General features: G+C 36.2%; 5 protein-coding genes across 13 annotated transcripts; 2 read left to right on the top strand and 3 right to left on the bottom strand.

Annotated features, from left to right (window-relative positions):
- The first annotated feature begins 33 nt into the window (after positions 1–33).
- Positions 34–3,674, top strand: LOC105284290 (molybdopterin synthase catalytic subunit). Its single transcript, XM_011347681.3, is given in 10 exon segments — positions 34–136; positions 311–457; positions 635–845; positions 848–895; positions 898–936; positions 1,426–1,654; positions 1,794–1,879; positions 2,161–2,402; positions 2,606–2,659; positions 2,737–3,674. Coding segments are annotated over 9 exon segments (1,122 nt in total). The 5' UTR covers positions 34–136; positions 311–316; the 3' UTR covers positions 2,809–3,674.
- Positions 2,484–3,814, bottom strand: LOC113561800 (pleiotropic regulator 1-like). 2 transcript variants are annotated; one of them, XM_026969016.1, is made up of 4 exons: positions 3,715–3,814; positions 3,446–3,625; positions 3,204–3,357; positions 2,484–3,069 (listed from the first exon to the last, which is right to left on the bottom strand). In XM_026969016.1, the coding sequence occupies exons 1-4, from the start codon at positions 3,795–3,797 to the stop codon at positions 3,010–3,012; spliced, it is 477 nt and encodes a 158-aa protein (XP_026824817.1). In that variant the 5' UTR covers positions 3,798–3,814; the 3' UTR covers positions 2,484–3,009. The 2 variants fall into 2 exon arrangements, with proteins under 2 accessions (XP_026824817.1, XP_026824816.1); XM_026969015.1 differs by having other exon boundaries at positions 2,484–3,357.
- A 3,241-nt stretch (positions 3,815–7,055) lies between these two features.
- LOC105284283 (pleiotropic regulator 1) lies at positions 7,056–10,689 on the top strand. 2 transcript variants are annotated; one of them, XM_011347668.3, is made up of 10 exons: positions 7,059–7,382; positions 7,969–8,075; positions 8,190–8,314; positions 8,390–8,676; positions 8,794–8,943; positions 9,023–9,217; positions 9,342–9,460; positions 9,550–9,729; positions 9,818–9,971; positions 10,106–10,689. In XM_011347668.3, the coding sequence occupies exons 1-10, from the start codon at positions 7,380–7,382 to the stop codon at positions 10,163–10,165; spliced, it is 1,380 nt and encodes a 459-aa protein (XP_011345970.1). In that variant the 5' UTR covers positions 7,059–7,379; the 3' UTR covers positions 10,166–10,689. The 2 variants fall into 2 exon arrangements, with proteins under 2 accessions (XP_011345959.1, XP_011345970.1); XM_011347657.3 differs by having other exon boundaries at positions 7,056–7,382; positions 9,818–10,689.
- On the bottom strand, positions 10,176–11,983 carry LOC113561764 (MAP3K12-binding inhibitory protein 1-like). The gene is made up of 6 exons (XM_026968933.1): positions 11,908–11,983; positions 11,522–11,750; positions 11,297–11,382; positions 10,773–11,014; positions 10,516–10,569; positions 10,176–10,438 (listed from the first exon to the last, which is right to left on the bottom strand). The coding sequence occupies exons 1-6, from the start codon at positions 11,966–11,968 to the stop codon at positions 10,367–10,369; spliced, it is 744 nt and encodes a 247-aa protein (XP_026824734.1). The 5' UTR covers positions 11,969–11,983; the 3' UTR covers positions 10,176–10,366.
- LOC113561765 (molybdopterin synthase catalytic subunit-like) lies at positions 11,965–13,786 on the bottom strand. 7 transcript variants are annotated; one of them, XM_026968934.1, is made up of 4 exons: positions 13,044–13,186; positions 12,722–12,868; positions 12,241–12,544; positions 11,965–12,011 (listed from the first exon to the last, which is right to left on the bottom strand). In XM_026968934.1, the coding sequence occupies exons 2-4, from the start codon at positions 12,860–12,862 to the stop codon at positions 11,980–11,982; spliced, it is 477 nt and encodes a 158-aa protein (XP_026824735.1). In that variant the 5' UTR covers positions 12,863–12,868; positions 13,044–13,186; the 3' UTR covers positions 11,965–11,979. The 7 variants fall into 7 exon arrangements, with proteins under 7 accessions (XP_026824735.1, XP_026824736.1, XP_026824737.1 ...); XM_026968935.1 differs by having other exon boundaries at positions 11,997–12,019; XM_026968936.1 differs by lacking the exon at positions 11,965–12,011 and having other exon boundaries at positions 12,233–12,544.
- Between the last annotated feature and the right edge of the window lie 1,432 nt (positions 13,787–15,218).

Raw genomic sequence — 15,218 nt, 5'->3', positions numbered from 1 at the left:
GGATTATTCGTACATTTAAATTGGAAAGTATACGCAATCAAATAATATAGCACTGAACGAGGAGTTTATTGCTCCAAACAGCACTCTTGTATTGTCAGAGAAAGACGAAATTGCAGTGATTCCACACTTAGTGGAGGTTTGTCCATCGATTATTATATAAAAGTGTTATTTTGCATCTGTTGTATTAATTAAAAATTGTATTAGTAATATACTGCTTATTAGATATATCAAAATATAATATAAATTTATTTGATTAACAGATAGAATTGATACTGTAAACTTGTTTACTTAGATTTATGCTGTTTTATAGGATAACATGGAGATGTCAAAGAATTTCGTCAAGTTACAGCAAGAGGAGTTAAATGTTACAGAAATCATGAAGCTAGTGACGTTTCCTAATTGTGGAGCAATATGTAATTTTGTCGGGATCACTCGGGATAATTTCAACAATAAAAAGGTGAAATGGTATTATAAAAATCAATTGCATGTATTATATTCATATTTTAAATGATTAATTATATATTTTAATATGTAATATGTGCATATTTATCCTGCTTAGATTAATAAAAATTCATCAGTTATCAATATATTCTGAATTTAGGAGTAATTATAATTATTTTATTATTAATTAAAGGTAATTAAGCTGGAATACGAAGCATATGAATCAATGGCCTTGAAAGAAATGCTCAATATCTGCACAAAAATTCGTTCGCAATGGAACGTAGAAGGCATTGCTATGTATCATCGTATCGGAGAAGTACCAATATCTGAAGCGAGCGTTGTAATAGCAATTTCTTCTCCTCATAGAGAGGAATCGTTGAGGGCAGTTGAATATGCTATCAATACTTGAAAGCAGCGGTTCCTATCTGGAAGAAAGAAATATATGAAACGGGAGAGAGCAATGGAAAGAAAACAAAGAATGTACATGGACAAAAAGTAAATAATCCGTTTATCCGTTTATTTTTGTTTTCTAACATGTCCTATGATCCTATCCTAAATGCATGCAGCAATTATGCTTCCTCAATTTTTGTCTCTCTTTTTTACTTAAATGTAAACTGCACCGTACTCGACCTCTGCTTTAAAAATTGTTTTAAAAATGTTTGCTAAAATCAAAGATATTCGATCGCGTTCGATTTTCTAATAAGAGCTTCTATGAGTTTGCTAGATTTTTGTTGTAACATCGGTATGCTGCATAGCTGACGCGAAGATGTTTTTTAGTGATAATTATCTACCAAACTCTTTAATCGGCTGGCGCTGGTGTAAGTTAGGTTAGTTTAAAAGCATGGTTTGTTTGTGTAGGTTAGATTTATATATACAATGCATCGCGAAGTGAACGTACTGACACGTGATACTTCTCAGTAGAGTTATAGAAACTGGTAGAAAAATTATAAATTATTGTAAATTAAAGTAGTTACGTCTTATTAGACGCAGCTGTGAACATGGCAAACCTTATTACATCTACAACTGCAAAGGAAGAGGATGCCCAAGCAACCTTAGGCTCAAATGAAAAAATATCAAACGAAATTGTTATTGATCCAGATTCCGTGCAAGTTCGTGCGAGCTGGGAAGAATTGAATCGAAGGATAGGAGCATTCATTGAGAGGAAACGTCAACAAGTAGACACTCTGAATGTACAAGAATTTTGCTGTCACAGGTTAATTATCATCATCAAAGAGAAAATATGTAACAATTAAATAATATAACACTCAGTTTTATCTTATAATGCATATTATTAATATAGTTATAAATCATGATTATAATTAATTGCACATTGGCTATAATGATATTTATAGTGAGAAGAATGGTGATTATGAGAATTCCTGTGCAAGAGTGGACGCTGTTCTAATTCGACACAAAGATTCCAAAAGTCATGTAAAAGGTAACGTATGCATAAAGAAATATATAATATAATCGCATACAATGAAATATATAATAGAAAAAATATAAATTATATATATTTTTTTCTTTTTTTCAATGTACTGATAGCATGTTCAACTGTTCTCGGTGATCCTCTCTATGAGGAAGAAATTGTTATTACGCTTGCTTCGTATATTTGTACCTCTCCAGTACAATGATATATAGCAATGCCTCCTATGTTTCATTGCAAACAAATTTTTGTGCAGTTCTTGAGCATTTATATACATATGCAATTATTCTTAGTTCACAGAGTACTAAACACATGGGGACCCCAGACAGTTGATCAATCCATTTTAAAAACACTTGCAAATGATGCAAATGATACTATCAGCTGCTCTCCTATACTAGATAATAGGATTTCTGAAGCAGAGTGTATAGTGGGGATTAACAAACCTGTACCCAAAGATATTTATAAAAGATTGAAAAACATTGAGGACAGAATACTGTATTTAGAAAGCATATCGCCAGAGTACAAGGAGTTTTGGGTATAACATTTTTATCTTGTCTACTTGGATTTGTAGTTGCACAATCTTTTAGACGTATTTAAAATTAAATTAAAAATTTAAGAGCTGTGAAGAAATATACACTTTATTTGTGGCATGTTGTTGAAAAGCCTTGTATTACATAAAAATCACGTTACCTTTCTCAGATAACTTTTTTCAAGTTATAATTTTTGTATTTGTTACAGGTAGCAGACGACATTAATAACTTGAAAGGTCTTTCAAAATCTACCCAGAAAAGGGTAAGTGTTATATATATATATATATACACACATAGTTTCGATAGTATAAATGTATAACGATAAATATCTTATTTCAGACATACTCCATGGCAGAACTCGACTCTAAATTATATGAACTTGAAGACAAATACGCTAAGAAAAGAAGATGACTACAACACACGGCACGCGGAGAATTCGAGTTCGAGAAGTGTCGGGCAGATTGTAGAGATGAAGATGGCCGTGGAACATATCGTTCTCTGCTCACGCCGAATGCGCGCCGAAATACGGTGGATTTGTCAAGCACGTAAAAATATTTATATACAAAATAGTCAATACTGTAAAAAATAGTTTGTTAAAACACAAATCCGAGTTCAGTATTTCCTGCGTTTTATTATGTCAGGCCGCCAGTTTATGGGATGCGTCTCTTCCGTCTGAAAGGAATACGGATAACAATGAATGCAAAGTCGAAAAAACAATAACCAGACAGTCCCGAAAACATATGACTACACAATATTATTCGAATGTATAACGAGCGCAGTATATTATTTATACAAAATCTACTTACGGCAGTATCGTCCTGTTTATATACTTTTATTGTTTTATCAGCTTCGGTTGTTATCATGCGACTGCCCGACACATCAAATGTAACGCTGAAGACACCGGCTTCGCTGTCCATTGACCCAGGCTGAACTGGCGCTTGTAGCCGTTGGAAATTGTATCTTAAAAATTAACAATCGTTACGATTATCAACAAATATTCCTCTAAGATTCACAAGGATATTATCTGAATCATTTGCGTATAATATACCCAGTTCTCCAGTCCCAAAGGTGCATGGAACCGTTATCGGCTCCGGAAACCAAAACCCCTTCGCCATTCACGGCCAGGCAATTTACTATTGCGTTATGGCCGGACAAGTTTTGTATAAACTTCCCTTCCGGACATTTCCATTGTTTAATATTGTCCGGGGATGCCGAGGCAAACATGTACCTAGTAATTAACACAAATTAAGTAAGATTAAAGACGATGAACATCACAGTATAGTGCCTTATAATTTATAAATATTAAAATCTACTAACAGTGATGGATGCGATGTTATACTCCTCACACTTTTCTTGTGATTCGTCAAAGTGGCTCTGGATTTCCCAGCAGCCAAGTCCATAAGCGAATGGTGCAGTCGTGACTGCCGGTAATAATCTAAAATACAGAAAAAATGGTTTCTAAGTATGTAATTCTATTTTTCGGATTTTCACTACTAGCCCGTGAAACAGCGCAACACCATGGCTGCTTTATAAAAGTACATATATGTAATACTCATATGTAATACCAGAGAGAAACCTGAGAGCGGCCACCAGCCTCCTGACGTTTGGCGCCGCCTGACAAAGTGGACGTGAACTAGTTCGTTACGCTCGGTAATGATACATGATTCGTGTCCAAACTATTCACTAGGAAGCTTTCCCATGTAAACTCTACTTTCGAACGAGTATAGTGCGTTCGAAAGGGAAGGTAAAAATATTAATGTCGTGTTCGAGGGTTTGGGTGTATGAGCCTTGGTTTCGGAGAAATTTACATCTAAAAGTGAGCATTTTCCAGCGGTACGGAAAGTACCATGAATAGCTACAATTCGGCGCGAAGCGCGGTAGTCCAGTGGCTAAGCGCGAAACCCATATTTTGCCATCCGCGCAAGTTGGGTTCGAGACCGAGTTGTGATAATTTTTTTTTCGGATTTTTGTTTCTTTGTGTTTGCATTATATTTTTTTATTATATACATAATAAATTATTATGTAAATAATTATTTATTATGTTTTATTATATTTTGGAGGTATACGTATATGTATAATGAGACATAAACATATACATTTAACATTTGTAAACTTTTTATTTATTTATATAGTTTGTAATACTGTCGAGTGTTTGTTTATTATAAAATTCTGACTCATTAAAAAAAAGTGTCACAACCTCTGTGTCTATGACTGTACAGTGTTACGGATGAAAATTTATATATTAGGAGTGTGATTTAGTTTTGAGGGTTTTGCAACAGATGGCTGTAGTGTCAGTTTGTTCCAATAGCTGTTTCCGATAACTGTTGTTTCTTAGTGTTGACATTATCCATGACATTTAGTAGCATTACAGCAATAGATGCAATAACAGTCGTATTTATATCATCGTAAAAATGGAACTTCCGAAAGAGCATTTTCGACATGCGTTGCTTTTGTTTTTTAATCAAAAGAAAACTGCGGCTGAGGGTTATAGAATTCTTGTGGAAACTTATGGTGATTCTGCCCCATCAATTAAGACGTGTGAATACTGGTTTAGACGCTTTAAAAGTGGTGATACTGATGTGAAGGACAAAGAACGCTCGGGACAACCAAGAAAGCTTGAAAATGCAGATTTGCAAGCATTATTGGACGAAAATCCAACACGATCCACTTCAGAACTTGCCAGAGCATTAAATGTTGATCGTACAACGGTTACCAAACATTTACATAAAATGGGAAAAATTCAGAAAGAAGGGAAATGGGTTCCACATTAATTATCGGAAAGTGCCATTGCGAACCGGTTGAACATTTGCATTTCGTTGATCGCCAGGCAAAAAAGAAGAGTCTTTTGTCTCGGATTGTTACTGGGGATGAAAAGTGCATCTATTTTGATAATCCGAAACGCAGAAAATCATGGGTGGATCCAGGCGAACCATCAACATCCACTCCGAGATGCAATATTCACGGTTGAAAAGTAATGCTCTGTATTTGGTGGGATAGTGTACTATGAGCTGTTAAATCCGCACGAGACTGTCACGGCTGATCGTTATCGACACCAATTGTACAAGTTGAAGCAAGCATTGGACCAAAAACGACCACCAATTGCGAGTAAACGACGGAAAGTGATTCTTCTTCGTGACAACGCTCGACCTGACGTTGCGTTATCAGTGAAAGAAACACTATTAGAGCTTGAATGGGAAGTCTTACCGCACCCCGCGTATTCTCCGGACATTGCTCCATGCGATTATTATTTGTTCCGGTCGATGCAACACGCTTTAGAGGATACGCACTTTCATAATTTCGAAGAAGTGCGAAAATTCGTCGACGAATGGATCAACTGAAAAGAAGAGTAATTTTATCGTGGTGGAATCCATCTCTTGCCAGAAAGATGGGAAAAAGTTATAGAAAACGAAGGAAAATATTTTGATTAAGGCATTCATTATCATATTTAAATACATGCGTTTTTGAGCAAAAAAAACCCTCAAAACTAAATCACACCCCTAATAAAAACATTTATGTTTTTTATGCTTTTATATAAATTTTCCATCCGCAACACTGTACAGTTATGTCAAAATTTTATAATAAATAAACACTCGACAGTATACAAACTATATAAATAAATAAAAAGTTTACAAATGTTAAATGTATATGTTTATGTCTCATTATATACGTATACCTCCAAAATATAATAAAACATAATAAATCATTATTTACATAATAATTTATTATGTACATAATAAAAAAATATAATGCAAACACAAAAACAAAAATCCGAAAAAAAAAATTATCACAACTCGGTCTCGAACCCAACTTGCGCGGATGGCAAAATACGAGTCTCGCGCTTAGCCACTAGACTACCGCGCTTCGCGCCGAATTGTAGCTATTCAAGGTACTTTCCGTACCGCTGGAAAATGCTCACTTTTAGATGTAAATTTCTCCGAAACCAAGGCTCATACACCCAAACCCTCGAACACGACATTAATATTTTTACCTTCCCTTTCGAACGCACTATACTCGTTCGAAAGTAGAGTTTACATGGGAAAGCTTCCTAGTGAATAGTTTGGACACGAATCATGTATCATTACCGAGCGTAACGAACTAGTTCACGTCCACTTTGTCAGGCGGCGCCAAACGTCAGGAGGCTGGTGGCCGCTCTCAGGTTTCTCTCTGGTAATACTCATGGCCAGTCCCTGTAAGTGGAAGTGAGAGAAAACATCTCCGATGAAGTGAGACATAAAAGAAGTTACTTCAGTCGTTGTGCGCAAGGTATTCTGCGCAAGCGGTTAAGGGGTTCAGATACTCCATAGCCAATGAAATGATCCATACAGCATCTACAGATAAACTTACGACGGCTTAAATATAAGATTCGACTACGAATACCGGCCATTATCCCTGAGAAAATGGAAACTGACTTGTATCATGCCCACTTTCTCAGAGGGCACATCGCCTTTGATGACCACCTAAAAGCGGCCCATGGCACCTCTCATTCATTCTTCTCTCTGACGCGAGTGTGAGTGCGACCGCTCTTAAGGCCTGTGTCTACGATCCAAGAACTTTGTCAAAGTTCTAGTTCCGAGAAATGTGTAGCCAATGAACTTACAGTTTTTACATAAAAGCTGCATGTTGATTGGCTACACATTTCTCGGACCTAGAACTTTGACCAAGAACTTGGATCGTGGACACAAGGCTTTAGGCTTTTCTTGCGTATAACGAATTATACGCAGGCATATCAAACAAAGTTTTATTTTCATATAATACAACTGCGTGAAAAGGAGCTTCTGATTGAAAATAGCATTATTTTATGACGAGTTGCACGAAGTTCTTGGGTTTAGATTCAATACTCAACAAATTTTTAAACGTATTGGGAAGAAATAAAAGTGTCAGGTTATGTTATTTAGTGACTTCTTTACATCAGCAAGGAATTACGTTATTCTGTGCGCTCTGTAATTAAACGTTCTATTACTGGTGCTGGTATCGATAGAAAAATGGTAAGTATTTGTATTTGCGAATGTTTCGTAGTGAAGGATTCCCTGACGCGATGTTGATTTTGTTGCAACTCGTAATAACTATTACACGGAGTGAGAGCGTGCCTGACGGACATGGAGGGTGCACCGCGACGCGAGTTTAGCTCTAGTTTTGGCCCGACGGGCTGACTTACTTCGCAGATCTATATCGCGTATGGCGGTCTAAATCGCATTCGTCGCTCCAAGCGTCGGCTCGATCATCGGTACCGATAGATCCGAATCATAAAAACGATCGACGTGTCCCGCAAGAGCCTGTCAGGATTCGCCAGCCCGTTTGGCTATTTACGTGAGGCCTTCTATTTGCCTCACTTCGGCTGTTCGCAAAAAATACGGTTCTATTATTCGCCGGTACAATAACATCGAATTGCTCGGCTACTTCGCGCAATAACACGGTCGAATCTACGAATATTCTAGAATATAAAATTCGCACTATTTCCTCGGATTCGCAACAGTGAAATTATTTTTCGCGTTACTTTAATAGTATGTGTATATTTTATGTAACATAGATTGTAACAATTTTGTATATTACATATTTCATTATTTATTTCAGGACGTTCCAAAGCACACTGTACATACGCTGGTGTTTCGTTCTTTAAAAAGAACTCATGATATGTTTTTATTAGATGAAGACACTTTACCGCCAGTAGATCCTGCCTTGTATGTATTTTAGAGTTACGTGATGCAAATAGTGTTTTATGATTCATACAAATTATCTCTTGACTATCGAACCTTGTCATTCAAAGTTGATGCAGAGGTATTGTTTCTTTGCAGACTGCAAATGAAGAAAGCTATAAAAGCAAAAGATTGTTATGGCCCAGTTCTAGAACGTGTTAAGCAAAATAACATAGCCAAAATGCAGCAAGAAAATGATATCGCTGATCCTCCGCCACCAGGAGGTAAAGTATCACAAATGATAACCGAGATAAAAATAAGAAACTTTACATTTTACATAAACACTATAATATCTCTAGATGAAACGTTTGGTGCTAACGCTACCTCGGCAATCGTTCCTTACAATGCGACACCAGGAAACACAGGAACAGTCACAATACCAACAGGAGGAGGAGGTAGCAGTAATGTAGGTAGTGGCACATTAACGATACCACAAAAGAAAACTCCCTCAATGGCGAAACCCACATGGCACGCGCCTTGGAAACTGTGTAGAGTTATCAGTGGTCATCTGGGATGGGTACGGTGCTGTGCCGTCGAACCTGGAAATGAATGGTTTGCTACCGGTTCAGCTGATAGAGTAATTAAGGTAGGTTTTCCAGTTTTGAATCTTGCGTTCTCATTACTCTTTATTCAGTGATGTGACGAAATACATTAAACTTAGCAGAGTCAGTACGCAGTGTAAGCGTTTTACTCGAAATTGTAGATATGGGATCTCGCAAGTGGTAAATTGAAGGTTTCCCTGACTGGCCATATAAGCAGTGTCCGCGGATTGGCAATTTCTCAAAGAAATCCCTACTTGTTCTCTTGTGGTGAGGACCGTCAAGTTAAGTGCTGGGATCTCGAATACAACAAGGTGACTAATGAAGCAGCGATAAATTTTGTTTTGTTTTATTCTGATGTCTTACGTTATTGTTTATTATGGTATTGTTTAGGTAATAAGACATTACCATGGACATTTATCGGCAATATATTCAATGGCCCTGCATCCCATGATAGACGTCTTGGTAACGGCAGGACGAGATTCTACCGCAAGGGTATGGGATATGCGCACCAAAGCGAATGTTCACACGCTCGTCGGACACACGAACACTGTCGCGAGTGTAATTTGCCAATCGGCCGAACCGCAAGTAATTATCTTTTATATACATTATCCTTGCATTATTTTTATTTTGCCATTTGTACAAAAACGATTCAATGATAATGAGATTCCATTAATTTACTACTTAGAAACCATTTTTTTCTGTATTTTAGATTATTACCGGCAGTCACGACTGCACCATTCGCTTATGGGACTTGGCTGCTGGGAAATCCAGAGCCACTTTGACGAATCACAAGAAAAGTGTGAGGAGTATAACATCGCATCCATCACTGTTAGTAGATTTTAATATTTATAAATTATAAGGCACTATACTGTGATGTTCATCGTCTTTAATCTTACTTAATTTGTGTTAATTACTAGGTACATGTTTGCCTCGGCATCCCCGGACAATATTAAACAATGGAAATGTCCGGAAGGGAAGTTTATACAAAACTTGTCCGGCCATAACGCAATAGTAAATTGCCTGGCCGTGAATGGCGAAGGGGTTTTGGTTTCCGGAGCCGATAACGGTTCCATGCACCTTTGGGACTGGAGAACTGGGTATATTATACGCAAATGATTCAGATAATATCCTTGTGAATCTTAGAGGAATATTTGTTGATAATCGTAACGATTGTTAATTTTTAAGATACAATTTCCAACGGCTACAAGCGCCAGTTCAGCCTGGGTCAATGGACAGCGAAGCCGGTGTCTTCAGCGTTACATTTGATGTGTCGGGCAGTCGCATGATAACAACCGAAGCTGATAAAACAATAAAAGTATATAAACAGGACGATACTGCCGTAAGTAGATTTTGTATAAATAATATACTGCGCTCGTTATACATTCGAATAATATTGTGTAGTCATATGTTTTCGGGACTGTCTGGTTATTGTTTTTTCGACTTTGCATTCATTGTTATCCGTATTCCTTTCAGACGGAAGAGACGCATCCCATAAACTGGCGGCCTGACATAATAAAACGCAGGAAATACTGAACTCGGATTTGTGTTTTAACAAACTATTTTTTACAGTATTGACTATTTTGTATATAAATATTTTTACGTGCTTGACAAATCCACCGTATTTCGGCGCGCATTCGGCGTGAGCAGAGAACGATATGTTCCACGGCCATCTTCATCTCTACAATCTGCCCGACACTTCTCGAACTCGAATTCTCCGCGTGCCGTGTGTTGTAGTCATCTTCTTTTCTTAGCGTATTTGTCTTCAAGTTCATATAATTTAGAGTCGAGTTCTGCCATGGAGTATGTCTGAAATAAGATATTTATCGTTATACATTTATACTATCGAAACTATGTGTGTATATATATATATATATAACACTTACCCTTTTCTGGGTAGATTTTGAAAGACCTTTCAAGTTATTAATGTCGTCTGCTACCTGTAACAAATACAAAAATTATAACTTGAAAAAAGTTATCTGAGAAAGGTAACGTGATTTTTATGTAATACAAGGCTTTTCAACAACATGCCACAAATAAAGTGTATATTTCTTCACAGCTCTTAAATTTTTAATTTAATTTTAAATACGTCTAAAAGATTGTGCAACTACAAATCCAAGTAGACAAGATAAAAATGTTATACCCAAAACTCCTTGTACTCTGGCGATATGCTTTCTAAATACAGTATTCTGTCCTCAATGTTTTTCAATCTTTTATAAATATCTTTGGGTACAGGTTTGTTAATCCCCACTATACACTCTGCTTCAGAAATCCTATTATCTAGTATAGGAGAGCAGCTGATAGTATCATTTGCATCATTTGCAAGTGTTTTTAAAATGGATTGATCAACTGTCTGGGGTCCCCATGTGTTTAGTACTCTGTGAACTAAGAATAATTGCATATGTATATAAATGCTCAAGAACTGCACAAAAATTTGTTTGCAATGAAACATAGGAGGCATTGCTATATATCATTGTACTGGAGAGGTACAAATATACGAAGCAAGCGTAATAACAATTTCTTCCTCATAGAGAGGGATCACCGAGAACAGTTGAACATGCTATCAGTACATTGAAAAAAAGAAAAAAATATATATAATTTATATTTTTTCTATTATATATTTCATTGTATGCGATTATATTATATATTTCTTTATGCATACGTTACCTTTTACATGACTTTTGGAATCTTTGTGTCGAATTAGAACAGCGTCCACTCTTGCACAGGAATTCTCATAATCACCATTCTTCTCACTATAAATATCATTATAGCCAATGTGCAATTAATTATAATCATGATTTATAACTATATTAATAATATGCATTATAAGATAAAACTGAGTGTTATATTATTTAATTGTTACATATTTTCTCTTTGATGATGATAATTAACCTGTGACAGCAAAATTCTTGTACATTCAGAGTGTCTACTTGTTGACGTTTCCTCTCAATGAATGCTCCTATCCTTCGATTCAATTCTTCCCAGCTCGCACGAACTTGCACGGAATCTGGATCAATAACAATTTCGTTTGATATTTTTTCATTTGAGCCTAAGGTTGCTTGGGCATCCTCTTCCTTTGCAGTTGTAGATGTAATAAGGTTTGCCATGTTCACAGCTGCGTCTAATAAGACGTAACTACTTTAATTTACAATAATTTATAATTTTTCTACCAGTTTCTATAACTCTACTGAGAAGTATCACGTGTCAGTACGTTCACTTCGCGATGCATTGTATATATAAATCTAACCTACACAAACAAACCATGCTTTTAAACTAACCTAACTTACACCAGCGCCAGCCGATTAAAGAGTTTGGTAGATAATTATCACTAAAAAACATCTTCGCGTCAGCTATGCAGGCATACCGATGTTACAACAAAAATCTAGCAAACTCATAGAAGCTCTTATTAGAAAATCGAACGCGATCGAATATCTTTGATTTTAGCAAACATTTTTAAAACAATTTTTAAAGCAGAGGTCGAGTACGGTGCAGTTTACATTTAAGTAAAAAAGAGAGACAAAAATTGAGGAAGCATAATTGCTGCATGCATTTAGGATAGGATCATAGGACATGTTAGAAAACAAAAATAAACGGATAAACGGATTATTTACTTTTTGTCCATGTACATTCTTTGTTTTCTTTCCATTGCGTCTCTCCCGTTTCATATATTTCTTTCTTCCAGATAGGAACCGCTGCTTTCAAGGTATTGATAGCATATTCAACTGCCCTCAACGATTCCTCTCTATGAGGAGAAGAAATTGCTATTACAACGCTCGCTTCAGATATTGGTACTTCTCCGATACGATGATACATAGCAATGCCTTCTACGTTCCATTGCGAACGAATTTTTGTGCAGATATTGAGCATTTCTTTCAAGGCCATTGATTCATATGCTTCGTATTCCAGCTTAATTACCTTTAATTAATAATAAAATAATTATAATTACTCCTAAATTCAGAATATATTGATAACTGATGAATTTTTATTAATCTAAGCAGGATAAATATGCACATATTACATATTAAAATATATAATTAATCATTTAAAATATGAATATAATACATGCAATTGATTTTTATAATACCATTTCACCTTTTTATTGTTGAAATTATCCCGAGTGATCCCGACAAAATTACATATTGCTCCACAATTAGGAAACGTCACTAGCTTCATGATTTCTGTAACATTTAACTCCTCTTGCTGTAACTTGACGAAATTCTTTGACATCTCCATGTTATCCTATAAAACAGCATAAATCTAAGTAAACAAGTTTACAGTATCAATTCTATCTGTTAATCAAATAAATTTATATTATATTTTGATATATCTAATAAGCAGTATATTACTAATACAATTTTTAATTAATACAACAGATGCAAAATAACACTTTTATATAATAATCGATTGGACAAACCTCCACTAAGTGGTGGAATCACTGCAATTTCGTCTTTCTCTGACAATACAAGAGTGCTGTTTGGAGCAATAAACTCCTCGTTCAGTGCTAGTATTATTTGATTGCGTATACTTTCCAATTTAAATGTACGAATAATCCTGTCGAACAGGTCAGTGGAGGATAACTCTCTTGGAATATAGATCTTACATTCCTTAGTCCCAGTTAGTTCCCGTGCTTTTGCAAAAAATAAGATTGTTGCTTCTATTTGATTTATGGTCTCATCCATTACAGAACTTGCAGAGGAGCATATCTGCTCTGAAATTATTCACAGTAATATATTATTTATATCGTTTACAATTATTATGTTATCAAAATGCACATGTACTAACAAACTGCATAATTCTTGATGTGATAATCTCTTGTCAAAGTAGAAGGATGTATACCTCAATGCATATCCAAATAGAGACAATATCACACAAGTCACTTGCTTTTCCCACTCTGACAAAGCAGTTACACTATCTTTCATGTTATATAATAAAATAATAATTCATACTCTGACAATTTGGAAACAGTTTGCATCATTGAAGATAAACAAGTAGTCAATAAATAAATCAAAGCTCAACAAAGAATATAAAATTACGTTTATTCTCATAAAGTTTTCAACAATAAAAATATAATTTTTGATTTCTTATCAACAGCCATGATCATGATCAACAGATGTAACGGTGAACGAAGAAATCTGTTCATGACAGAACAAGAACATCGCTCCACGCGTTCGGAAAAGTACACTTCCAGTATCGTGTGTTCCCCCAAAATCTTCTCGTTCCGATTGGTCGGCGGTTTCAGCCTTTAAGGTGCTAATTCATGAGACGCTAAAAAGCAGCGTCGAGCGTCGTCACGTGACATCACTTGACGCTAGCGTCAGAGAAAAGAAGTCGAATGATTTCGGCTTCAAGTGTCAAGGTAGCAGAAAAAACAGCGTCAACTGATTAAAACGAAAGCGAAAGAAATATGAAAAAGATAAAAAATTTGCATTATTAATTATCAAAAGCGATATGTTAATTACGAAGATGATATTATACACAATAATTCAGTTCTAATGAGTGTGTTAAGAACAGAGAGAAGCCGAGAGCGGTCACGCTCGCGTTTTAACCGTAACGCCTCAAACGTGGACATGTGCGTTCCACTTGACGCTCCCAACGCTCGCGGCCTCCTTCTATCTTTATTCAATATTCAGTGAGCAATAAAGACAGAATCACTTCAATCACTTCAATGTCCACGTTTGAGGCGTTACGGTTAAACGCGAGCGTGACCGCTCTCAGGCTTCTCTCTGGTTAAGAAATATACCAGTAAGTACTGTAACCTAACATTCACGTGCTAATGTGACGCTGAAAAGCAGCGTCGAGCGTCGTCACGTGACATCACTTGACGCTAGCGTCAGAGAAAAGAAGTCGAATGATTTCGGCTTCAAGTGTCAAGGTAGCAGAAAAAACAGCGTCAACTGATTAAAACGAAAGTGAAAGAAATATGAAAAAGATAAAAAATTTGCATTATTAATTATCAAAAACGATATGTTAATTACGAAGATGATATTATACACAATAATTCAGTTCTAATGAGTGTGTTAAGAACAGAGAGAAGCCCGAGAGCGGTCACGCTCGCGTTTTAACCGTAACGCCTCAAACGTGGACATGTGCGTTCCACTTGACGCTCCCAACGCTCGCGGCCTCCTTCTATCTTTATTCAATATTCAGTGAGCAATAAAGACAGAATCACTTCAATCACTTCAATGTCCACGTTTGAGGCGTTACGGTTAAAACGCGAGCGTGACCGCTCTCAGGCTTCTCTCTGGTTAAGAAATATACCAGTAAGTACTGTAACCTAACATTCACGTGCTAATGTGACGCTGAAAAGCAGCGTCGAGCGTCGTCACGTGACATCACTTGACGCTAGCGTCAGAGAAAAGAAGTCGAATGATTTCGGCTTCAAGTGTCAAGGTAGCAGAAAAAACAGCGTCAACTGATTAAAACGAAAGTGAAAGAAATATGAAAAAGATAAAAAATTTGCATTATTAATTATCAAAAACGATATGTTAATTACGAAGATGATATTATACACAATAATTCAGTTCTAATGAGTGTGTTAAGAACAGAGAGAAGCCCGAGAGCGGTCACGCTCGCGTTTTAACCGTAACGC

Source organism: Ooceraea biroi, chromosome 4 (assembly GCF_003672135.1).
Source record: "Ooceraea biroi isolate clonal line C1 chromosome 4, Obir_v5.4, whole genome shotgun sequence".
Taxonomy (NCBI): Eukaryota; Metazoa; Arthropoda; class Insecta; order Hymenoptera; family Formicidae; genus Ooceraea; species Ooceraea biroi.
The sequence above is the reverse complement of the archived record's forward strand: the minus strand, read 5'-3'. Positions and strand labels throughout refer to the sequence as shown.

What these genes read in the sequence shown, in the direction of transcription:
- LOC113561800 (XM_026969015.1), bottom strand. Translation starts at nt 3,797, where the DNA reads ATGGACTTGGCTGCTGGGAAATCCAGAGCCACTTTGACGAATCACAAG. An exon ending in ATAACATCGCATCCATCACT is followed by an intron (nt 3,626 to 3,714) that starts GTTAGTAGATTT and finishes GTTAATTACTAG; the next exon opens with GTACATGTTTGCCTCGGCAT. An exon ending in CTTTGGGACTGGAGAACTGG is followed by an intron (nt 3,358 to 3,445) that starts GTATATTATACG and finishes TTAATTTTTAAG; the next exon opens with ATACAATTTCCAACGGCTAC.
- LOC105284283 (XM_011347657.3), top strand. An exon ending in CAGCTGATAGAGTAATTAAG is followed by an intron (nt 8,677 to 8,793) that starts GTAGGTTTTCCA and finishes TCGAAATTGTAG; the next exon opens with ATATGGGATCTCGCAAGTGG. An exon ending in ATAACATCGCATCCATCACT is followed by an intron (nt 9,461 to 9,549) that starts GTTAGTAGATTT and finishes GTTAATTACTAG; the next exon opens with GTACATGTTTGCCTCGGCAT.
- LOC113561764 (XM_026968933.1), bottom strand. Translation starts at nt 11,968, where the DNA reads ATGTTTTTTAGTGATAATTATCTACCAAACTCTTTAATCGGCTGGCGC. An exon ending in CAGAGTACAAGGAGTTTTGG is followed by an intron (nt 10,570 to 10,772) that starts GTATAACATTTT and finishes TATTTGTTACAG; the next exon opens with GTAGCAGACGACATTAATAA. An exon ending in CAAAATCTACCCAGAAAAGG is followed by an intron (nt 10,439 to 10,515) that starts GTAAGTGTTATA and finishes ATCTTATTTCAG; the next exon opens with ACATACTCCATGGCAGAACT.
- LOC113561765 (XM_026968934.1), bottom strand. Translation starts at nt 12,862, where the DNA reads ATGGAGATGTCAAAGAATTTCGTCAAGTTACAGCAAGAGGAGTTAAAT. An exon ending in ATAATTTCAACAATAAAAAG is followed by an intron (nt 12,545 to 12,721) that starts GTGAAATGGTAT and finishes TATTAATTAAAG; the next exon opens with GTAATTAAGCTGGAATACGA. An exon ending in AGAATGTACATGGACAAAAA is followed by an intron (nt 12,012 to 12,240) that starts GTAAATAATCCG and finishes TGAGTTTGCTAG; the next exon opens with ATTTTTGTTGTAACATCGGT.